The sequence below is a fragment of the Scyliorhinus canicula genome, chromosome 5, assembly GCF_902713615.1.
Source record: "Scyliorhinus canicula chromosome 5, sScyCan1.1, whole genome shotgun sequence".
NCBI lineage: Eukaryota > Metazoa > Chordata > Chondrichthyes > Carcharhiniformes > Scyliorhinidae > Scyliorhinus > Scyliorhinus canicula.
In genome coordinates this window covers 43,408,375-43,432,783 of record NC_052150.1, presented here as the reverse complement: position 1 = coordinate 43,432,783, position 24,409 = coordinate 43,408,375, and the positions used below count along the sequence as shown (strand labels likewise).

Below are 24,409 nucleotides of genomic sequence, written 5' to 3'. Positions count from 1 at the left end.
CCATGATTGCATTGAAAGATGGAGCGAGCTTGAGGGGCTGAATTTCCTACTCTTAGTTCTTATGTTCTAAAAAGGCGATTTTAACTTTGAGCATGCATTAGAAACATAGCACCAGCTAAATAGCACGCTGTGACTGCCCAAGAAAACTGCTGTCTTAATATTTTGATAAGCATAATGCTTTAGACCTTTTAAGGACTGCAGCCAGAGTTCAGTATGAATTAATATCTGCTTCATTCAGAAAATAAATTATGGGTGGTTTCGTATTTTTCTTCACACTTTGGGAAACTAAAGTGAACATTTTGCTTTTATAATGGCATTTAAAACTTTTATAAATCAGTATTGGGAACATCTGCTCTGCACTTATAAAAAAACAATGAGGGTGATTCTCCTCTAACATTTCGCCTGGCGTACCTCCTGCTATTCCTGAAGATTAGCGGGAAAGCCCTTAAAGCCAGGAGCCGAACGGAAAGTGGTACTCACGGCCCACGCACTGGACGCAATAGTGAGACTCACATATTTAAATGAGTATCCATTTAAATATGGATTTCCAGGTTTTAGTTGGAGTCTGCCAGCTCCCAGGATTCACCGCCCCACCGGCATAGGGTGGGACTGACGGGAATCACTACTGGTCTCCATCAACGGAGACTAGATGTGATGACCGCCACCATTGGGCTCGGAGGTCGTTGGATCGCCCAGCCTGTTGTGGACGAGGCAGGCACTGCCAGGTTGGCACCTCCAAGGGGCAAAGTCTGAGAGGGGACATGGCCATAAAAGTGTGGGGGGAATTGAGGGGCCCTGTAGTGGGGCCCAAGGACCCCCCTTTGGCAATCCCATAGTGAGGTGTCGCTGTGTTGGGGCGGGGGCGGGCTGGGTCCCAGCAATGGGGGTGGAAACCTGATGCTTGCAAGTGACGTGGGTGGGGTCTCTGCTGGTGAGGAGGGGCGGGGGGGGCTGAAGGGTTGTCTGGAGATTAGGGCACCCTTCAAAAATGGCACCCTGATCTCCAAGGAGATGGCCTGGTTGGCGTCTTTACGTCCTGCATACCTCTTTCTGGATGGAACCTCCCCAAGGTCCAATATAATGACTAAGTGTGGGTGAATTGCGATGGAAATAGCGCCGGACAGCCAGTGGGATTCTAACCAATTTTGCTGCCCGAAATGGCACGCAAGTCATTTTATGGGAGAATTCCGCCCAATATTACTTCACTGCTTCCCCACAAAAAAAACGATTGAAATAGAAGTGAAAAAAGTCAACAACCCTTCCTGATTTTAAAAAAAATTTAGAGTACCCAATTATTTTTTCCAATTAAGGGGCAATTTAGCGTAGCCAATTCACCTAACCTGCACATCTTTTTGGGTTGTGGGGGCGAATCCCACGCAGACACGGGGAGAATGTTCAAACTCCACACGGACAGTGACCCAGGGCTGGGATTCGAACCCGGGTCCTCAGCGCCGTAGGCAGCAATGCTAACCACTGTGCCACCGTGCTGCCCAACCCTTCCTGATTTTAATAAAAATGTCAAACTGTGTTTACTGTTTCTGGTTGCAATCCTCAGAAGGACATGGAAGCCAAACGACTATGTGACTGGAATAGTTACAAGGTTTTGAGTTCAAATTGCATCATAGCAAACTATAAATCTGAAATTAGTCATTCTAATCATTCAAGAGCCTGCACCGGAAGCATTGGCATGATTTTATCTCACTCAGTTAAAATCAGACTCAATGATGGCAGAAGATGTTTGATCATCCTTAAACACCCAACTGGTTCACTGAAGTCCCTCAGAAATTAGATGCCATCACTTCTCAGCCTAATCTGTGTGCAACTTCAGTCCTACATTATGCCTATTTTGGTTGACCAGCAAGAGTTTCCCAACTGTCACCAGCAGGGAAATAAATCGACAAGTGCCCCCTTGCGAGGAGTAGCAACTAATAGAAACTCAAATAAACTCTGATAAAGAGATAAATTAGTAAACGTGAGGCATATTATTAATATTCGTGTCCACCAGACACACAACTTCTTGCAGTGCCCATCAGTCTCAGACAGCTCCAAGCATGCCAGTGGACACAATAAGCTCTCTCTCCAAGGCCACTGAATCATTGATAAAAGGAAGAGAGGAAGGCATCCAAAGCCAGCCACACCCATCTTCCCCCACCAATTTCTGCCTGCAACACCAACCTACACTCATCCTGGACTTTTGAACATACATGTGGTTGATTCATAACACCTTCCTGGAAACCTTGGATGGACAATAAATGTTGCCTTGCTAGTGCAATCCAAAACCCAACTTTTTAAAAGTTCAAGATGTCATTGCACACTTCCAGTGCTTTGCTCAAGTTTAATTTCCCTATTAACCAGCTTTCTTGCGCAGTTGCAGTATGCCATTGAGCAATGACAAATAAATTATCTGCGGTCACATTCACTCACTAGAATCCTACTAACGTTTCGCTATATCCAGCATATTTGCACAAATATGTTTTAAAAAAGTAAAGATTAATGCTGGGTTAGAACGGAATTCAGTAAATGCTCAGTTATCTCACTGCCAACATGGTAGAATACATAGCACACCATGACTTTCTGCAAATGAGAGAGCAACTATGAGAAGGATAAACGACTCACCACAATAATCCACTGAGCAGAAAGGAAAAGAAACAGATCACAGGGTTACGTGGAAAATACAGCAAGATAGATAGTATAAGACAGAAAGTCCGATGATAAATGGTGTAAAAATAACCATCTTTTAAATATTTTAAAACATAAGGTTGCATGTTAGCATACACTGCCAAACTATTCCTCATTAGATTTTACAGTAAACCAGATTTGATTTTTAAAAATTACTCTAGTGAACAACCAAATTCTTAAGTAAGGAAGAAACAACTTCAGAAAATGCGGCCTTAGGCAAGGAATCACAAAGGCACTTTGGGATCTCAGTATTGCATTGGCTTCATCACAGGATTACGTCAAAAAGGAAACAATTCTAGTTTTATGGAACATAACGGAACAACATGAAGGTATCCCTTCCAACTTAACTCAAGCATGGCTCATGGCAATTCATGAACTGGACTGGTTACGGGATAAATCCTCTTTAGGCAGAGGGTGACAGCGCGCGGTAGCCTCCCTACATCTTGGACATATGGTAGATTGTCTGTGGAACGACACAGTGATCACCTCAATCCTCTGTTTACCATTCCTTAAAAATATATATCGGAAAATCGGTCCAATTACTAAGACACTTCTGTTCATTTAAATATCAGTGCAGAAAAGAAATGGATTTTTCAAAGACCAGCGCTCATTTTTGCTTTGTTATCTTTAATTCATATAGGAGCTCTTAAAGGGCAGCACGGTAGCATGGTGGTTAGCATAAATGCTTCACAGCTCCAGTGTCCCAGGTTCGGTTCCCGGCTGGGTCACTGTCTGTGCGGAGTCTGCACGTCCTCCCCGTGTGTGCGTGGGTTTCCTCCGGGTGCTCCGGTTTCCTCCCACAGTCCAAAGATGTGCGGGTTAGGTGGATTGGCCATGCTAAATTGCCCGTAGTGTCCTAAAAAAAAAGTAAGGTTAAGGGGGTGGGTTTTGGGTTACGGGTATAGTGTGTATACGTGGTGTTTGGAGTAGGGTGATCATTGCTCGGCATAACATCGAGGGGGCCGAAGGGCCTGGTTCTGTGCTGTACGGTTCTATGTTCTATCTAAAGCTTAGCAAATGGACATGATTGCTAATTGAACTGAAGATGCAAATATTAAATGAGCACTTTTAGTTAAAGCAATTACCAAGCAAAACAAATTCCTACCCGATAAAGAATGTTAAATATACAATAGCAAGCTATCACTGAGAACAATGAATTTAGGATTGATTACATTCAATGACTAACCCCAACTCCAAAACAAAAAGCACTGAGCCACACATGCACCATTTCCCAGATAACTTCAGTTGGTACATGCACTTTCCAAGTGTGTAATAGAATAATGTGTTTTGTTCATTCTCAGGGTGTAGGGATTGCTGTCAAGGCTGGTATTTATTGGCCATTGCTTGTTGCTATGGTGATATGAGTCTTCCCCTTGAAACGCAACTAGGAGACCTTTTAAGCCACTTCAAAGGACAATTAATAGTCAACCATTACGGTGTGGTACGGAGTCACATAATAGCAATAATAAAAATCTTTATTAGTGTCACAAGTAGGCTTACATTACACTGCAATGAAGTTACTGTGAAAATCCCCGAGTCACCACATTCTGGCGCCTGTACGGGTACACTGAGGGTGAATTCAGAATGTCCAACTCACCTAATACATCTTTCGGGACGTGTGTCGACCAGACAAGGGCGACAGGTTTCTTTACCATCATGAAGTGGTTGGACTTTTAATCACAATCTAATAATGTCATGCTCACTTCCACCAGTTTATTTCTGGAATTTTAAAACTGAATTCAAATTCTCAAACTGCCAAAGTGGGATTCAGATTATAAGAACTCACCAAATTATAATGTACAAAATCTCTCCTTGGCTTCTCCATCACTATCCCTGGGCGTCATGTCCCACCGCTCGAACAGACCTATTAGATATGGAGGTAGTGGTATACTGTCTGAAGGGAGTGGCCATGGGTGTACTAAACATTAACTCTGGACCCCATGATGTCTCATGCCACAAGGTTAAAACTGGTCAGGGAAACCACCTGCTGATTCCCATCTATCACCTTCCTTCAGCTGATAAATGAGTGCTTACTCCATGTTCAACACCACTTGGAAGAAGCACTTCCAAGAGTACGAAGAGCACAGGATATACTTCAGGTGGGGTCTTCAATTCCCACCACCACTAACTTGGTTAGCACCACTACTAACTGAGTCCTAACGGATATATCTGCCAGACTGGTTCAGTGGCAGGAGGGAGAATCAACAAGAGAGAAAAGCCTACTTAGCTTTGTCCTCACCAATATTCCTGGCATAGGTCCAGCTTTCCATGAAAGAATTGGTAGGAGTGACCACCTCAGTCCTTGTGGAGATGCAGTCCAGTCTTCACACTGAGGAATCCATCCACTGGACTGTATGCAATACCACTGTGTTAAATTGGATAGATTAAGAACTCTGTACTTGTACAGCAATAATCTGCTCAGCAACATACAGCAGTAATCTGCTCAGCAACGTTAGTTTGGGTTCTGCCAGAGCAACTTGGCTTCAAAATCCATTACAGCCTTGGTCCAAACATTGAGAAAAGAGTTGAATTCCAGAGGTAAGTGACTATACCAAGGAGCCCTAGCAAAATTGAAAATCGATGGGAATCAGGTAGAAAATTCTCCCTTGTTTGACGTCATATCTAGTGCAAAGAAAGATGGTTGTGACTGTTGGAGGCATCTTGATCCTGGGACATTCCTGCAGGAGTTCCTCAGGGTAGTGTCCTTGATCAAACAATCTTCAGCTGCTTCATCAATAACCTTCCCTCCATCATCAAGTCAGAGGTGGAGAGGTTTGCTGATGATTGCCTCATGTTCAGTAAATTCTCAACTCCTCAGATGCTGGTAAACAAACAGTCAGTGCCCGCATGCAGCAAAACCCGGACAATATTCAGGCTTGGGATGATAAATGGAAAGTAGCATTGTGTCACACAAGTGCCAGGCAATGACTATCTCCAACAAATTAGAATCTAACCATCTTCCCTTGACATTCAACAGCATTTCATCACTGAATCCCCCACTGTCAACATCCTCGGGTTACCATTGGCCAGAAATGATCTGGATAGCCATATGAATACTGTGGCTAGAGGTACAGGCCAGAAATTCAGAATTCTGTGGTGAGTAATTGACCTCCTAACTCCCAAAGCCTGTCCGTCAACTATAAGATACAAGTCAAGAGTGTGATGAAAAACTCTCCACTGAGTGCAGATCTTGTAACACTCAAGAAGCTCATCAGCATCCAAGACCAAGAGGCACACTTGATTGGCACCCCATCCACATTCACTTCCACCACCGGACACAGTGGATGCATTATATACTATCTACAAGATGGACTGCAGCAAATCTCCAAGGTTCCTCAGCAGCACTTTCCAAACACATGACCTCGAGAAGAACAAGGTAGCAGATGCATAGGATTACATGCAAGGCCCTCACAAGTCACATACCAGGAGTTTGGGGGGGGGGGGGGGGCGACACTGATTAGTACTCCTTTTGAAAACGTGAATCTGGCGGAAGGGCTTCTGTGGGGAGCCAAGGAGGTGAGTGGCCATCTTTGCTCATAGGCAAAGATCCCGGAGGTTCTGGGCTTGCCACCCCAGTGTTCGGTGGGGAGTGAGGGACCCTTGGCTGGGGGTGGGGGACCCTCTGCAGAGTGGACTGCCAGAGGAAGATTTTGGGGGGGGGGGGGGGGGCTGGTGGACAACCGGGGAGCAAATGGTCGCAGAACCAGCCTGCCAACCCCTGGATGTTTATGCATTCCGGGTGCAACCCTTGTCCCTGCCCGTCTGCCCCAAAAACCACCCATAACCCCCACCAACTGCCGAGGCCTCTGGTCGTGCAGCTGACGGCTATTGCTAATCGGAATTGGCAATCGTGGTTAAGTGAGCACTTCACACATCCCAAGTGGATTCCCGTGTGTGGGCAGGCCATATAGCATGCTGAAGTCATTGCCTAGAATCCTAAACACAACTTGATGCAAGGACACTGTGCTTGAACACTGAGGGAGGCAACACCCACATGCAGCAGTCAACATCCGAACACCCAGGGGATGAGACACAGCTCCGGGGACATGTCTACAGCCGGAGGGTTGGTGGTTGCAACAGGGAGTGGGGATGCCTAGAGAAATGTGCCAAGGCTTCAGAGGTCAGCCTGCATTGCGGAAGAAAGTTACTGAGGTATCATAATGGTTGTGCACAAAGGGGTTTATTGGGTTTTACAATCCCCCACTCTCCCGATGATGCCGGAGGGCTCCGGCGCATTTGTCGACGGCACCATGTGCTGACTTTGTGACGCGGCTTCATCCAAGGGTGGAAATCGGTGAGCTGGTGGCCACCATCGCCACTCCATGGGACAGGTCCGGATTGGCATTCAGCGCCCCCCTCCTCTCGGTCAGTGCCCATAGGGACCTGGGGTTCACCTTCGGACGGAGGGGCAGCTGGTCCGAGCCCCTGTTGCCGTTGCATTATCTGGCTCTGCCAGCCCTGACGGTTCCCCAATGTCTGAACCATCGTGTCGACACCCACAGCGATGCTCCTCAGTGACTGCGACATGCTTTGCAGCGCCTCTGCTATGCCCATCTGAGAGCGGGTCATGTCCTGCAGAACCTCATCAAGGTCGGCCTGGTACTGGGAGACATTCCCCAGTACCAGACATTCTGCCGAGACCCTCAGCCATGGCCATCACCAACTACGTATCACCTTAGATACCCTCACTAATGGTGGCGATGTTATGTACCAGGCTCTCTACTGCGGTCGCCACACTAGCAGTGTTGGCCTCGGCGCCACACATTGTCGGCGCCATCTCCAGCGCCCATAGCCTCTGGGACTCCTACAAGTGGCCATGGATCTGCTGGAGTGACAGGGACATCTCGCACCCACTGAATGTCCTGACTGCACCCTATTGTCTCCATCAGTTCTGAGTATCTCTGTACCACAGGCTCAGCACGGGCTGGGACCCAACGGGGTCCTGGGATCCAACAGCCCTCCGACTGCTGTCTCACCTGGGGGTTCCTGCCTCCACCTGATGGCAGAAGTGTGGTGCTCACCAGCTTGTGCCCCAGAAGCCTGCCACTAACATTTCCCACCAAGGTGTGTGTATCTGCGCTGGTGGAGGGTGAGGATGACAGCTGTGCCACGACTAGAACAGTTGCATCCTCGGAGCTCTCCTCCGAGGTGGTCTCCTCGGAGTCAGAAGAGGGTGCCGCACAGAATTTGCCGGCTTGTCGGCTGGAGGACCTGCAGGAAAATAGACATGAGGTCAGTAGGCGGGATGGGACAGTCAGTAAGGCAATAACAACTCACTTTTAACAGGTCCTCTGGGTGGTTCCTTACCTCCGCGGCGTCCGCCAGCCTCCGTGTGGGTGACCGATTTGTCTTCATCCATCCTGGTCACCTCCAGTGCACGCTCCTCGATTCTTAAGTCCAGCACCCCTCCGCCAGTCTGGGCCCTCTCCCGACTAATGTGGGAGAGCTTTTCCTGAGGAGACACAGAGGGGGCATCGTTAGCCACACATGTGGTTCACTGTGGTGGGAGAGGGTGGCGGGAGGGTTAAAGGGAAAGGGGGTGGAGGGAAAGTTGGGGTCCCTTGGGGGAGGATGGGACGATGTTGGTTTCTACTCACTCGTGCTGCCTGGTGTTGGTTGTTGACCTTCTTCCTGCACTGGAGGCCAGTCCTCCTGGTCACACTACCAAATCTTGCTGCCACCGCCACCTCGTCCCAGGCAGCACTGGCTGCCCTATGGCTGAATCTCCTGGACCCTCGGGGGAACAGGACATCCCTGTTGGCCTCCACTGCATCCGGCAGCCCCCATATGTCAGCACCCCCGAATCTTGAGGCTGGTCTCCTCGGCGCCATTGTTGCGGGCTGACTGGGGTTGGCTAAGTGAGTGTAGCGTAAGTGCTGCTCGACCTTGTTAGCGGGGGCAGGCGAATGCACTGCCAACGAATCAGCTGGCGAGCCTTCATTTGCGGTGAGGAGCCCGTGAGGCCTTGTTAAGTGGGTCAATTAACGTTGAATAATGTTGCTGGCCTCGCTGGGCCGAGCGCAGGGAAGCTCGCGGCAATTCCCGCTTGCTACAACACTCAGAAATCTTTCCGGAAAATTGTTCCCCGAGTGTTTTCTGGTGTCTTATCGGGGGGTAGAAGTCTTTCTTGGGGGGTTGCTGTTTCGGGTGGCGACTACCCACTTTAGGTACTCTGGGTTGCAGGTGGCCCAGGATTGGGCCCGGCTTCGCAAAGTGAATTCACGAGCTTGGAGGGTAGGGTCAAGGCGGGTTTACTGAGGTGGCACAGCCTACCCCTATCGTTGGCAGCCTGGGTGCAGGCAGTAAAGATGAATATTTTGTGAGTTCAGTCCATAAGAGGGTCATTCGGGAGTCTAGAAAGAGCGGGGAAGAAGCTGTTTTTGAATCTGTTAGTGCGTGTTCTCAAACGTTTGTACCTTCTGCCCGATGGAAGAGATTGGAAAAGAGAATAACTCGAGTGGGAGGGGTCTTTCATTATGCTGCCTGCTTTCCCAAGGCAGCGGGAGGTTTGACAGAGTCAATGGATGGGATGCGGATTTATGTAATGGACTGGACTCTCTGTAGTTTCTTACGGTTTTGGGCCGAGCAGTTGCCATACAAAACTGTGGTACAGCCAGGTAGGATGCTTTCTATGGTGCATCTGTAAAAATCCATAAGAGGAATGTGGATATGCCGAATTTCCTTAGTTTCCTGAGGAAGTATAGATGCTGTTGTGCTTTCTTCATTGTAGTGTTGACGTGGGTGGACCAGGACAGATAGTTGGTGATTTGTACACCTAGGAATTTGAAGCTGTCAACCATATCCACCTCGGGACCATTGTGCAGATAGGGATGTGTACGACACTTCGCTTCCTGAAGTCGACGACCAGCTACTAGTTTTGCCTACATTAAGGGAGGAGAGATGCGGGACTTTGCAAAGAAGGTTTTCTGACTTTTTCGGTGGCACTGCCTTCCTTGTTGGAGGGGGCTAGAAAGGGGGTCGTCGCGACGATTTATGGGAGGATGTTGGAGGAGGAAAGGGTATCGTTGGAGGGGGCCACGGCCAAGTGGGAGGAGGAATTAGGAAGAGCACTGGAGGAAGAGTTGTGATGGGAGATACAGCTAAAAGTGGTGCAAAGGGCGCACCTGACGAAGTCGAGGATGAACCGGTCGTTTGAGCATGTGAAGAGTATTTGTGAGCAGTGTAAGAGGGTTCCGGCCAATCATGTACATATGTTCTGCCCGAAGTTGGAGAGATTTTGGAGGTTGCTTTTTAGCAACATGTCAGCGATCTTCCACGTGGACTTGGAGCCCAGTTGCCTGGGGGCCATAATCGTTGTCTCGGACATTCCAGAGCTGCAGGCAGGAGCGGGGGCAGATGTTTCAGCTTTCGCTTTGCTGATTGCTCGTAGGCGGGCCCTGTTGGGGTGTAGGTCAGCTTCTCCACCCTGTGCCTCTGCATGGCTGGGGGATTTGATGGTGTTCCTGTATTTGGAGACGGTCATGTTTATTTTGAGGGTGCAAGTGAGAGTTCTACAAGAGATGGGGGTTATTTATACTGCATTTTGAAGAGTTGGTTACCGTTGGTTGCTTGGGGGGGAAGGGGGGGGGCTTTTGCTGTGTGTTATTGGGGTGTTTTGGTTTGTTTCATTTGTTCGTACGTTTAAAATTTTACAAATCGAATAAAATATTTTTAACACCTACAGCCATTGTCACTCCACCATGGCTCTTCAGATACAGCACCGACATTAAACGCTGGCTACTGCATCGAGCAGTGCCTTAATACAGTTGGGGAAACTTTTGTTCCCCTCAGGCTTTGATGACCAGTCACAGGAAAGTACTCGGAGAATTCAGTCGGGGAAAACAGAAACTCACAACAACAATTAAAATGATAGGAACTCTGGGCGGCGATTATCCGCTCCCCACGCCGGGTGGGAGAATCGCGGGAGGGCCGGGCGACTCACGACACGCCCCACCGGCGCCCCCTACGATTCTCCCCACTCCCGCTCGAAGAATTGCTGCTCGCCGTTTTTCACGGCGAGCGGAATTCTCCGACCCGATGGGCTCGAGCGGCCTGCTGTTCGCGACGGCGGCAAACCACACCTGGTCGCTGCCATCGTGAACATGGCGCCAAAAGCTGGTTTGAAGCATGTGGAGGGCAGAGAGGGGAGTGAGCACCACGGCCGTGGGCTCGGGAGGGGACTGGCCCGCGATCGGTGCCACCTCAAAAGGGACGCACTCTTTTCCCCTCCGCCGCCACGCAAGATCAAGCCCGCCACGTCTTGCAGGGCAGCGGAGGGAAAGACGGCACCCGCGCAGGCGCGGGTTTGAGCCGTCAGCCGTCGTGACGTCAGCCGAGCATGCGCGGGTTGGAGCCGGCCAACCTGCGTCATGCGCGGCTGATGTCACTTAGGCACGCCGGCCGCGTCATTCTTGACGCAAGCGTCAAGGCCCGGCGGCCGAGAGTTATGAAGGGCCACTCCTAGCCCCCCGGGTGTGGGTGAATAAGGTGAGAGGAGAGGCCTCCGAGGCCGTCGTGAAACTCGGCCGAGTTCACGAAGGCCTTCCCGATTTTTTGCGGGAGCAGAGAATTCCACCCTCTATCCCACAAAAGAAAACATTGGAGTTTGCAGATATTCGACTTGTTAAAAGTACCTTGAAATAGTCTCTAAAACAGAAGGGAAAAAAAAGGTAACTTCCTCATCCTTATCCAATAATTGCATTCCTTGTCCCCTCAATGCCCTCTTTTAAAAAATGACTTTCATATTCAAATATTAAATTACAATTAAGATATGTCTGAAAACTCACCCAGAGAAATCTGTGGCCAACAGTCCATAATTAAAGATATATACTCTGCTAATTTGGCACAGTGTGAGATAGCCCATTGCAGCTACAAATGAATACCTGAAGAACAGGGAACATAAATGTATTGGAATTACCAGCATGTTACATATCGAGAAAAAGTTAAAACATCCTGAATTTCCTCAGCCTCTCCTGCAAGTTCAAATGTTGGTTCTGGCACATGGTGTCCACTGGCAGGAGTCACCCTCTGCTAATTCATTCAAGCAAATAAAAAAAATTGTCACTGAGCCAGAGGAGGCAGTAAGATAGGTTGTTTTGAAATGAGAGTCTTGCAGAAGGAGAAAAAAAAAAGTGGAGCAGTTTAGGTCAACTCAAGGTCTCTATGGCAGAAGGCACAGCCAAGTGTGGAGTAAAAAAAACAGAGATAAGCAAGAGGGTCAAAACAGGAGGCAAATTATACACACCCATTCAAGTGGTGTCCACCAGCAGCATAAATCCGGATTTGATTATTTTTCCCCCTTTCTTACTCAGGGATGCTGAAGCCGATGCTAGCTCCTCCCCAGCCAGTGAACCAGCTGGGATCAGTTGGAGGAGCACAAATCATGGGTAGAATCCAGACCTTCCTGATCTGTAGAGCTTAGGATAGCACTGGGAAGCGTTTCAGTAAAGCGTTTGATAAGGTTCCCCACGGTCGGCTATTGCAGAAAATACGGAGGCTGGGGATTGAGGGTTGATTTAGAGATTGGAAAAGAAATTGGCTAGTTGAAAGAAGACAGAGGGTGGTGGTTGATGGCAATGTTCAGAATGGAGTTCAGTTACGAGTGGCGTACCACAAGTCTGTTCTGGGGGCCGTTGCTGTTTGTCATTTTATAATGACCTAGAGGAGGGCACAGAAGGTTGTGGTGAGTAAATTTGGCAGACGACACTAAAGGTCGGTGGGAATGTAGACAGTGTGGAAGGATGTTGCAGGTTACAGAGGGACATAGATAAGCTGGCAGAGCTGGGCTGAGAGGTGGCAAATGGAGTTTAATGTAGAGAAGTGTGAGGTGATTCACTTTGGAAAGAATAACAGGAATGAGGACTATTTGGCTAATGGTAAAATTCTTGGTAGTGTGGATGAGCAGAGGGATCGCGGTGTCCATGTTACCTAGATCCCTGAAAGTTGCCACCCAGGTTGATAGGGTTGTGAAGAAGGCCTATGGTGTGTTGGCCTTTATTGGTAGAGGGATTGAGTTCCGGATCCATGAGGTCATGTTGCAGCTGTACAAAAACTCTGGTACGGCCGTATTTGGAGTATTGCGCACAGTTCTGGTCGCCTCATTATAGGAAGGACGTGGAAGCTTCGGAACGGGTGCAGAGGAGATTTACCAGGATGTTGCCTGGTATGGAGGGAAAATCTTATGAGGAAAGGCTGATGGACTTGAGGTTGTTTTCGTTAGAGAGAAGAAGGTTAAGAGGTGACTTAATAGAGGCATACAAAATGATCAGAGGGTTAGATAGGGTGGACAGTGAGAGCCTTCTCCCGCGGATGGAGGTGGCTAGCACGAGGGGACATAGCCTTAAATTGAGGGGTAATAGATATAGGACAGAGGTCAGAGGTAGGTTTTTTACACAAAGAGTGGTGAGGCCGTGGAATGCCCTACCTGCAACAGTAGTGCACTCGCCAACATTGAGGGCATTTAAAAGTTTATTGGATAAGCATATGGATGATAATGGCATAGTGTAGGTTAGATGGCCTTTAGTTTTTGACTTCCCATGTCGGTGCAACATCGTGGGCCGAAGGGCCTGTACTGCGCTGTATCGGTCTATGTTCTATGTTCTATGGTGCACAACCCACTGAGTCACCAGGGGGTGAATGCATTTTGTGTGGTGATATGCATCACTGTAGATACACAAGGGGCTTATGTAAGTCAACACGGAGACTAGATAGAGACTAGAGGGAGCACCAATACAGGACACACAGAACACTCAACCAATAGGTCAGTAAGATAGACACGACCAATGAGGCATTTAACGATACACACAGAGGTGACACTACCACAGGGGGGCATTACACCAAACCCATTTATAAAGGACACAGCACACATGATCTTCCTCTTTCCAGTGTAGACACCTCAGTGAGTACAGACACAGGGTTGATTCAACATCACACCCACCACGTGGATTGTAGCAGACTGGTCCGTTCAGTCTGAAGTAGCTATAGAAGGATAACATTAGTGGCGAATCAGAGTAGGAGAATTGTAAATAGTTTAATAAATGTGTTGAATTTATCTCCAACTCTGAACCTTCCTTTGTCAGAGAGAACATCAAGGAAGCAGCTTATGCTACGCCAAGAGCATAACAGACATTTTGTAAATGTCGGAGCATACACTAAATTTTACTACCGTTTGTATAGCTTCAATATCACTATTTTGCCAACTCTAACCTCGCATTTTCAAACCCGTAGGTAAACACCTCATCATACATAGTGCGTTTGGTCAATCACTTCTGGAATGAACACACAGAAAGTCAAGACTAATTTGAATAATTCAGTTAAAATAAAGTTGCGGTTCGGGATGATGGAAACTAATGTAGGGGAGGGGGAGGGGAAGGAGCTGCATGGAGAGGGGAGAGACAGAACCTACTGGGAGAGGAAGGAATGGGGAGAGACGTGACAAGGCAGCAAGGAGGCACAGGAACAAGGAGATGCCTAGGAGAAGAGAGGAGACAGCAGAAGAGGAATTACAAGAGAGGAGAATAAGGATGAGGGATTGGAACTGAGAAGGAGAATTGCAGGGGGAGCACCTAAAGAAAACCAACACAGACACAGGGAGAAAGTGAAAACTCCACACAGTCACCTAAGGCCGGAAATGCGCCCAGGTTTCTGACGCTGTGATGTAGCACTGCTAGCCACTGTGCCAACATGCTTCATGAGTGTTGTTGGGTGCCTTGGCTGAATCTCCCATTGCTGCTGTAAAAGACTAGCAACTCACCCGTTAGATGCTACTTACAGGCTCCTGAATGTTTAAACTGTTGACAGCTGCCAGTATCCTTGAAATGGTCTGAGGTCCCCTAATCAGGCAGAGATCCATCTACCCTGTGTATCTGGAAACCCTCATGCATCAGCAGTATAAGACCATAAGACCATAAGACATAGGAGCGGAAGTAAGGCCATTCGGCCTATCGAGTCCACTCCACCATTCAATCATGGTTGATTTCAACTCCATTTACCCGCTCTCTCCCCATAGCCCTTAATTCCTCGAGAAATCAAGAATTTATCAATTTCTGTCTTAAAGACACTCAATGTCCCGGCCTCCACCGCCCTCTGTGGCAATGAATTCCACAGACCTACCACTCTCTGGCTGAAGAAATTTCTCCTCATCTCTGTTCTAAAGTGACTCCCTTTTATTCTAAGGCTGTACCCCCGCGTCCTAGTCTCCCCTGCTAATGGAAACAACTTCCCTACGTCCATCCTATCCAAGCCATTCATTATCTTGTAAGTTTCTATTAGATCTCCCCTCAACCTCCTAAACTCCAATGATATAATTCACACGATCCTCAGACGTTCATCGTATGTTAGGCCTACCATTACCTGGGATCATCCGTGTAATCTCCGCTGGACCCGCTCCAGTGCCAGTATGTCCTTCCTGAGGTGTGGGGCCCAAAATTGCTCACAGTATTCTAAATGGGGCCTAACAAGTGCTTTATAAAGCCTCAGAAGTACATCCCGCTTTTATATTCCAAGCCTCTTGAGATAATGACAACATTACATTTGCTTTCTTAATTACGGACTCACCTGCAAGTTTACCTTTAGAGAATCCTGGACTAGGACTCCCAAGTCCCCTTGCACTTTAGCATCATGAATTTTGTCACCGTTTAGAAAAATAGTCCATGCCTCTATTCTTTTTCCAAAGTGCAAGACCTCGCACTTGCCCACGTGAATTGTCATCAGCCACTTCTTGGACCATTCTCCTAAACTGTCTAAATCTTTCTGCAAGCTCCCCACCTCCTCAATACTACCTGCCCCTCCACCTATCTTTGTATCATCGGCAAACTTGGCCAGAATGCCCCCAGTCCCGTCATCAGATCGTTAATATATAAAGAGAACAGCTGTGGCCCCAACACTGAACCCTGCGGGACACCACTTGTCACCGGTTGCCATTCCGAAAAAGAACCTTTTATCCCAACTCTCTGCCTTCTGTCTGACGCCAATCGTCAATTCCATGTAGTACCTTGCCTCGAATACCATGGGCCCTTATTTACTCAGCAGTCTCCCGTGAGGCACCTTGTCAAAGGCCTTTTGGAAGTCAAGATAGATAACATCCATTGGCTCTCCTTGGTCTAACCTATTTGTTATCTCTTCAAAGAACTCTAACAGGTTGGTCAGGCACGACCTCCCCTTACTAAATCCATGCTGACTTGTCCTAATCCGACCCTGCCTTCCAAGAATTTAGAAATCTCATCCTAACGATGGATTCTAGAATTTTGCCAACAACCGAGTTAGGCTAATTGGCCTATAATTTTCCATCTTTTTTCTTGTTTCCCTTCTTGAACAGGGGGGTTACAACAGCGATTTTCCAATCCTCTGGGACTTTCCCTGATATCCAGTGACTTTTGAAAGATCATAACTAACGCCTCCACTATTCTTCAGCTATCTCCTTTAGAACTCTAGGATGTAGCCCATCTGGGCCCGGAGATTTAATCATTTTCAGACCTTTTAGTTCTCTAGCACCTTCTCCTTTGTGATGGCAACCATATTCAACTCTGCCCCTGACTTTCCTGAATTGGTTGGGATATTACTCATGTCTTCTACTGTGAAGACTGACGCAAAGTACTTATTAAGTTCCTCAGCTATTTCCTTGTCTCCCATCACTAGATTACCAGCGTCATTTTGGAGCGGCCCAATGTCTACTTTTGCCGCCCGTTTGTTTTTAATGTATTTAAAGAAACTTTTACTATCATTCCTAATGTTGCTGGCTAGCCTACCTTCATATTTGACTCCTCTCCTTCCTTATTTCTCTCTTTGTTATCCTCTGTTTTGGTAGCCTTCCCAATCTTCTGACTTCCCACTACTCTTTGCCACATTATAGGCTCTCTCTTTTGCCTTGATGCATTCCCTGACTCCTTTGTCAGCCATGGCTGCCTAATCCTCCCTCTGATAACCTTTCTTTTCTTTGGGATGAACCTCTGCACTGTTCCTCAATACTCCCAGAAACCTCTGCCATTGCTGTTCTACTGTCTTTCCCACTAGGCTCTGCTCCCAGTCGATTTTCGTCAGTTCCTCCCTCATGCGCCTGTAATTACCTTTATTTAACTGTAAAACCTTTACATCTGATTCTACCTTCCTTCTTTCAAATTGCAGACTGAATTCTACCATATTATGATCACTGCTTCCTAAGTGTTTCCCTTACTTTAAGATCTTTATCAATTCTGGCTCATTACATAACACTAAGTCCAGAATAGCCTGTTCCCTCGTGGGCTCCATCACAAGCTGTTCCAAAAAGCCATCCTGTAAACATTCAATGAATTCCCTTTCTTTGGGTCCACTGGCAACATTATTTACCCCAGTCCACCTGCATATTGAAGTCCCCCATGATCACTGTGACCTTGCCATTTCTGACATGCCCTTTCTATTTCGTGGTGCATTTTGTGCCCCTGGTCCTGACCACTGTCAGGAGGCCTGTACATAACTCCCATTATGGTTTTTTTTTGCCTTTGTGGTTCCTCAACTCTACCCACACAGACTCCACATCGTCTGACCCTATGTCGTTTAGTGCTATTGATTTAATTTCATTTCTAATTAACAAGGCAACCCCGCCCCCTCTACCCACCATCTCTGTCTTTCGATAGGTTGTAAATCCCTGGATGTTTAACTGCCAGTCCTGAACCCCCTGCAACCATGTCTCTGTGATGCCTACCACATCATACCTGCCAGTCACAATCTGGGCCACAAGCTCATCTACCTTGTTCCGTACACTGCGGGCATTTAAATATAGCACCTTTAATTCCCTATTGACTGTTCCTTTTTGTTTCTTAGTGTGGTGGACCTTGGTTTACTGAGCCTTTCCATACACTGTGTCATATTTTGTGAGATGGGGACTATCGTAACCTCTCCTGAGCTCTGTCTTTTCGTGATTTTTGTAATCCTAAGCACTACGCTTCCCACTGATTCCTTCACCTCTTGGGTCCCTGACTTTCCCTTCCCCCCAATCTCTAGTTAAAGTCCTATTGACCACCCTATTACTCTTTTCGCCAGAACACTGGTTCCAGCTCGGTTCAGGTGGAGACCATCCCACGGTATAGGTCCCCCCTGTCCCAAAACTGATGCCAGTGTCCCATGAAAAGGAACCCCTCTTTCCCACACCACTCTTTCGCCACGTTTACTTCCCTTATTCTTGCCTCCCTATGCCATTTGCACGTGGCTCGGGCAGTAATCCGGAGATTATGACCCTTGAGGACCTGTTTTTAATTTGAATCCTAACTCTTTATAATCGCTAAACAGGTCCTCTTTCCTAGACTTGCCTAAGTTGTTGGTACCGGACATGGACCACAACAACTGGATCCTCCCCCTCCCTCTCCAATATCCTTTCAAGCCGGTCAGAGATGTCCCGCACCCTAGCACCGGGCAGGCAACATACCATGCGGGACCCTCTATCCTGCTCACAAAGGTACTATCTATCCCTCTGATAATAGAATCCCCTACAACTACAACTTGCCTATTTACTTCCTCCCCTTGAATGGCTGCTGTAACCATGGTGCCTTGGTCAGCTGACTCATCCTTCCTGCAGCCCTGTTCGCCATCCACACAGGGAGCAAGTGCCTCGTACCTGTTGGACAGGGTCAAGGGCTGAGGCTCCTGAGTTCCTGACTGCTGGTTCCCTTTACCTGCCTGACTTGCAGTCACACCCTGCTGTCCCTGGCCACTGGCAGGATTTAAACTATTTACTCTGACAGATGTGACTGCCTCCTGAAACAAAGTGTCCAGATAAGCCTCCCCCTCCCGGATGTGCCTCAGTGTGTGAAGCTCAGACTCCAGCTCATCAACTCTGAGCCGGAGTTCTTCGAGCAGCCAACACTTACTGCAGATGTGGTCGCTGCAGCTCGCAATAGTATAATCAGGGGGATGGGCGTGGCCATGCTCAATCGCCAGACCACCGGGTGTTGGGACTCCTCATTGCACCTCCACAGCAGAGGAAGCAAAGGTATAAACAGAGCTATCCCCTCACAAAGGACACATGCAACGGTGGCTGCTGGGACACTCCCTGGCACACAGCCTTATTCAGAGTAAACACCTCTCAGAGTAAAACGCCTCACTTGTGAGACTATCAGCCTCACCCACTCTTAAGGCTCATGGGAATTGTCCAGGCCCTGCAGGTCAAACGTGCCCCATTGGTATCACATGTATGAGTGTTTGGACCCGCCCAAGAAACCTGAACAGTTCTCAGTCACAACCTGTGTGTTAAACACAGACTTCATCACACTACAGCCAAGCTGTCAGTAAGGGCACACTTCCCTCAGTAACCCCGATCTGTTGACATGCTTGCACACCACATGATGAATTTCAGATACATTTTAATATAAGGTATTTGGTGAAGTAAGGGCTAAAAGCCTGGGTTATAGGGTGTTTGGCTGCTGCAATCATGTTTTTAAAAGAATCTTGGTTTGAAAAACAACAAAGCTTTTAGGAACCCAAGGTGCAATTAACCGTTGTAAAAGCTTGGGCTAATGCAATTCTGTTCTGATTAATGGGATTCCCTGGGTGGAGTGAATGCATCAAGGCTTTTTCAGAAAGCATTTTTCAGTTTCAGTTCTGATTCTGGCTGAAGCTACGGCCAAGTAAGGCACTTTGTTCTCCCTGTAGATTAGTTCATAAAGATTAACTGTATTTAAAGCAGTGCAGACTTGTCTGAGGACAAGGGGAAGCTGAAATAAGCCAGTTGAAACAGCTTTTAAATATATCCAGCCAGAGTTTCGGACCAGAGTCAGATCTATTCTGTAAAGCAGTGTCAAGAGATCTCTTTCTCAAAGAATACCCTGTGAAGCAAGTGTTCTTCTGGTCCATTGGTATTTAGGGTGGATTGAGAGCTGTGGATGGTCCATTGTCTTGTTGTTTCTGTGGAATAAAGATAGCAATTAATTGTACTGAGCACCATCTAACCAAGCGACCCCGCTGTCTTTTTTGTTTGTGTAAGCATCCCCCCATCCCAGTTTGCATTCCGGCACTCAGGAGCTCCGTTCACCAGGACCCCTCAGTGCAGGAGATCAGGACACCATTTTAAATGGCGCCCCGATCTCTCAACCTCCGACGTGAGCCCCGGACCTCTCCAACACCCCAATTCACCTATAAGGCCCCCACACCCCACCACACATGAGAAGGGCATTCCCAGGCTCAATCATCCTGCGGGTAAAATGCCAGCCCTGGCGCCTTGCCACTGCCAGCCTGGCACCTTGATAGTGCCCCTGACAGCGCCAAATTGTCCAGGTGGCACAAGCAGTACCAAGTTTGTGGGGTGGCACCAGCACTGCCAAGGTGCCACCCTGCTCAGAGATCAACTACCCGGTGGCCTCAGATCCCCTGGGAGTCGAAAACCTTCTCAGCACATCCTCCAGCTAAAAACTAAAACTCTGAACCTCAACACCAGACTGCTTCAACCCCTGGCACTTCCCATCAAATATGTCACCATACTAAACTGAACACACATCTCTAATTAACTACTCTGCAGGGAGCCCCCTTAATAGAAATAAAAATCCATTAGCCCAGACTTTGGGATGCTTTAATTGCTTCTCTGGCTCCAAACCACCTAGCTGACCTGCGAACCAGAATTTGTAAAAAAAAAATAGTACTGCAGCAGTAATATGCCACTATCCAGGCGTTTAACCCTTACTGCACCAAATATATTGGAAGAATCAGAATTCCTACAGTGTACAAGGAGACCATTCGAGTCAAAATATAAAACAATACATCTGAAGTTCCTACATTCATCGCATGGGTGGTGAGGATCGAGGCTTTGCACATCAAGGGCCAGGTGCCAGACACTGGATGGGGCCACAGCTGCAGTACATGACTTAAAAGGGCCAGGGGAAGGAGAAATAGTGAGGGTAGTTGATCAGTCAAACTCAGGATGACAATTTAATTTGGGGGGGGTTTGGATGGTCAAGGAAAGCATTACCTTGCTGACAGTCCTCTGGGCTGGATTCTACGCCAGCGGGATGCTCCATTTTGCTGGCAGCGCGGAGGTTCCTGACGGCTGCCCCATAATGGGAAACCCCATTGACTAGCCGGCGTAATGGAGAATCCAGGCCTCTGTCTCTCCCCCTACACAGAAATGGAATTTCAAACTCATCCAGCCATGTTAGCTATCTACATGGTCGCTGCTGCTGTAGCAGGTACACGGTGGCAAGAGCACCAGGGCCAGCCCAGGTAAGACCCTGCATGACACGAGCCAGCCGGTAAGGCTCAAGGGCTAGCCTAGCACCAGGGCGAGGAGGAGGGAGGAAGGTGGCCACCTTTCTACCTTTGGCCACTTTTCTACCCTTGACGCTCACCCTTCGAGGAGCTGCCAGACCACATGTGCCGCCGTCAACACCGCCTCACCAAGGAGATTGTAGGACACCTGTGCCAGATGGTGGTGGTCCTGGTACCTTGAGGGCTTGCAGGAGGACACACGCTCCCAATGGTGTCAAGTTGACAGCTGCCTTCAACTTCTATGCCTCTGGCTCATTCCATGGCTCGAGCAGGGACATGTGCGGGATTTCACAAACTTCGGCAGATGTACATCCGAGGGGCACGATTCTCCCAAAGGGAGGCAAAGTGCCGACGCCGGAGTGAAAACCGGAGTGTTTCACTCCGGTGTCGGAGGCCGCTCCTCGCCCCCTATTCTCCCACCCCCAGGGGGCTAGGAGCGGCGGCGCGTCAATCTCACGCGCCGGGCCTTGACACCCGTGTCAAAGCGGCGCTGCCTGAATGACGCGGTGGGCGGAGCCTAAATGCCGTCACCCGCGCATGCGCAGGTTGGCCGGCGGCAAACCGCGCATGCGGGGCAGCGGAGGGAAAAGAGTGCGTCTTTCAGAGACGCCGGCCCTACGATCAGTGGGCACTGATCGCGGGCCAGACCCCTCCTGAGCACCCCCCCCCCCCCCCCCCCCCCCGGTGCTCGATCCTCCCTCCACTCCCCCCGCCTCCCACACGCAGCGGTCACGCGCTGTTCACGCCGGCAGCGACCAGGTGTGGTTGGCGCCGGCATGAACCAGTCATATTAGGCAGGCCAGCTCGGCCCATGTGGGCTGGAGAATCACCGCTCGGCCGGAGCGGCGTTTCTCCGAGCGGCCTGTCGCAAAACACGACACGCCGTTTGGGGGGGGGGAAAAGAGTCGCGTGCGGGTGCCAGGGCGGCGTGGCGTGAATCGCCCGGCACTCCCGCGATTCTCCCACCCGCCGCGGGGGTCGGAGAATCGCGCTCGAGATGTCACAGATGTCTTTTGCACCCGGACAGCTATCTACATCCACTTTAAACAAGACCTAGCCCACCATGATGCTCGGGCTGTTGTATTTTTGCCATCGCTGGCATGCCCTAGATCGAAGGTGTTATTAATGGCACACACATCATCCTCAAAGAACTGGCTCAACAGGGGGTGCGATCACCAGCTGCACATCATGCACGCCTGTGCATCATACCCAGGCAGCATGCACGACGCATTCATCCTGGCTTATTCGAAGATTCCCGGCACTTTGAGATGCTCCCTCGTATGAGGGTTTGTTTAGCGAATAACAAGGCCTATCTGCTGAGGTCATGGTTGATGATGTCTATGTAGAGCCCTGAGAGCGATGTGGAGAACCATTATAATGATGCTCACTCAGCAACCAGGAGCATCATCAACCGGTGCATTGGGCTCCTAACGATGTACTTCCCATGCTTGGGCCGCTCAGTGGGGCTCAACAATACAGCCCCAGAGGGTTGTGGCATTGTGGTAGCCTGCTGCTTCCTGCAACATCACACAGCAGCAGAGCAACATGCTGGAGGAGGGAGAAGAATAGCAGGCCTCGTCTGATGAGGACGGTGTCCAGGGTGAGCCAGGTGAGGTCTCGGAGCTGGTTCGACAGGCCGCAAAACGAGTCCTTCAGGGCTATCGAACCAGGGAGAACCTGATCAGCTCTTGATTCGCCAACTTGGAGACCAAAGGGCTGGCAGCTCCATTGCCATTGCCGCCCCCCCCCCCCACCCACAATCCTCAGTCCCTTCTATTGTTGCTATTACAGAGAGTTGTCTGAGGGAGGGACAGGATTGGCAGTTAAACGTTCCAAATTCAGATGCTTCAGGCGGGATAGAGGATAGGTGAGGGAGTTGCATTACTGCTTAAGGAGAATATCACAGCTGTACTGAGAACACCTCGGAAGGCTCATGCAGAGAGGCAATATGGGTAGAGCTCAGGAACAGGAAGAGTGTAGACACAATGTTGGGGGTTTACCAGAGGCCTCCCAACAGCCAGTGGGAGATAAGAGAAGCAGATATGTGGGCAAATTTTGGAACGATCTAAAAGCAATAGGGTTGTTGCGGTGGATGATTTTAACTTCCCCGATACTGACTGGGACTCACTTAGTACTAGAAGCTTGGATGGGGCAGAATTAATAAGGAGCATCCAGGAGGGTGTTTTGAAACAATGGGCGGGATTCTCCCAACAGGAGTCTAAGTACCGACGCCGGAGTAAAAACCGGAATGTTTTACTCCAGCTTCGGCGCCCGTTCCCAGACCCCTATTGTCCCCCCTCCGTGGGGCTAGCAGGGGCGTCGCAGGATTTTGGGGGGCGGGGCCTCGGCGTCAGAGACCCGGTGCTGTGTAAAAGACGTGGCGCCTTGGGTCCCGTGCATGCGCAGTTGGGCTGTTGCCAACTAGCGCATGCGCGGTGGCTGTCCTCCCCCAGCCCGCCCCGCACAAACATGGCGGAAGGATCCAGGCTCACTGCCGCAAGAAAGGAGGCCCGCTGACAGAGAGGCCCGCTCGCCGATCGCGTACCAGGCACTCCGGAGGCCCCCCCCCCCCAAACACAGGCCGCCCCCCTGTGGGAGAATACCGCCCAATACCTCTGCATTGGGAAATGAGCCAAGCCAGGAGGTCAAAGTTTCACCAAGAGAGCGTTTCAGAAACAGTAACCATAATTCCATAATTTTCAAAATACCCGTGGATAAGGTTAAGTGTAGTTCTCGGGTGAAGGTGCTAAATTGGGGAAAGGCTAATTATAACAATATTTGGCAGGAACTGAAGAATTTAGATTGGGGGCGGTTGTTTGAGGGTAAATCAAGATCTGACATGTGGGAGTCTTTCAAACATCAGTTGATTAGAATTCAGAACCGGCATAGAATAGAACAGAATTTATAGTGCAGAAGGAGGCTATTCGGCCCATCGAGTCTGCACCAGCCTTTGGAAATAACACCCTACCCAAGCCTACACCTCCACCCTATCCCATCGCCGTAACCCAGTAATCCTCACTTAACCCAGTAACCCCGACTTAACCTTTTTGAATACTAAAGGCAATTTAGCATGGCCAATCCACCTAACCCGCACATCTTTGGACCTAATGGGATCTGTCCCAGAATACTGAGGAAAGCAAAAGAGAAATTGCTGGGGCTTTGACAGAAATCTTTGCATCCTCATTGGCTACAGGTGAGGGCCCAGAGGACTGGAGAGTAGCCAATGTTATTCCTTTGTTTAAGAAGGGATAATCCATGAAATTATAGGCCTGTGAGCCTTATGTCAGTGGTAAGAAAATTATTGGGGAAGATTCTTAGGGACTTGGTTTACTCAGATTTGGATACAAATGGACTTATTAGCAATAAGCAGCATGGTTTTGTGATGGGGAGGTCATGTGTCACTAGCTTGATCAAATTTTTTGAGGATTTTTTGAGGATAGGTGAATTGGCCATGCTAAATTGCCCGTAGTGTCCTAATAAAAGTAAGGTTAAGGGGGGGGTTGTT

The 24,409-nt window shown here is 48.9% G+C and overlaps 1 protein-coding gene across 4 annotated transcripts in view; it reads right to left on the bottom strand.

Annotated features, from left to right (window-relative positions):
* Positions 1–24,409, bottom strand: part of mboat1 (membrane bound O-acyltransferase domain containing 1) — a 189,342-nt gene that overhangs the window by 90,788 nt on the left and 74,145 nt on the right. For 2 of the 4 annotated variants that reach the window (XM_038796971.1, XM_038796968.1), the window contains exons 4-5: positions 11,466–11,561; positions 2,617–2,628 (exon numbers count right to left, since the gene is read on the bottom strand). In XM_038796971.1, coding sequence (XP_038652899.1) covers positions 2,617–2,628; positions 11,466–11,561 — 108 coding nt within the window. The remainder of the gene's footprint in view (positions 1–2,616; positions 2,629–11,465; positions 11,562–24,409) is intronic. The other 2 variants (XM_038796970.1, XM_038796969.1) reach the window with 2 other exon arrangements.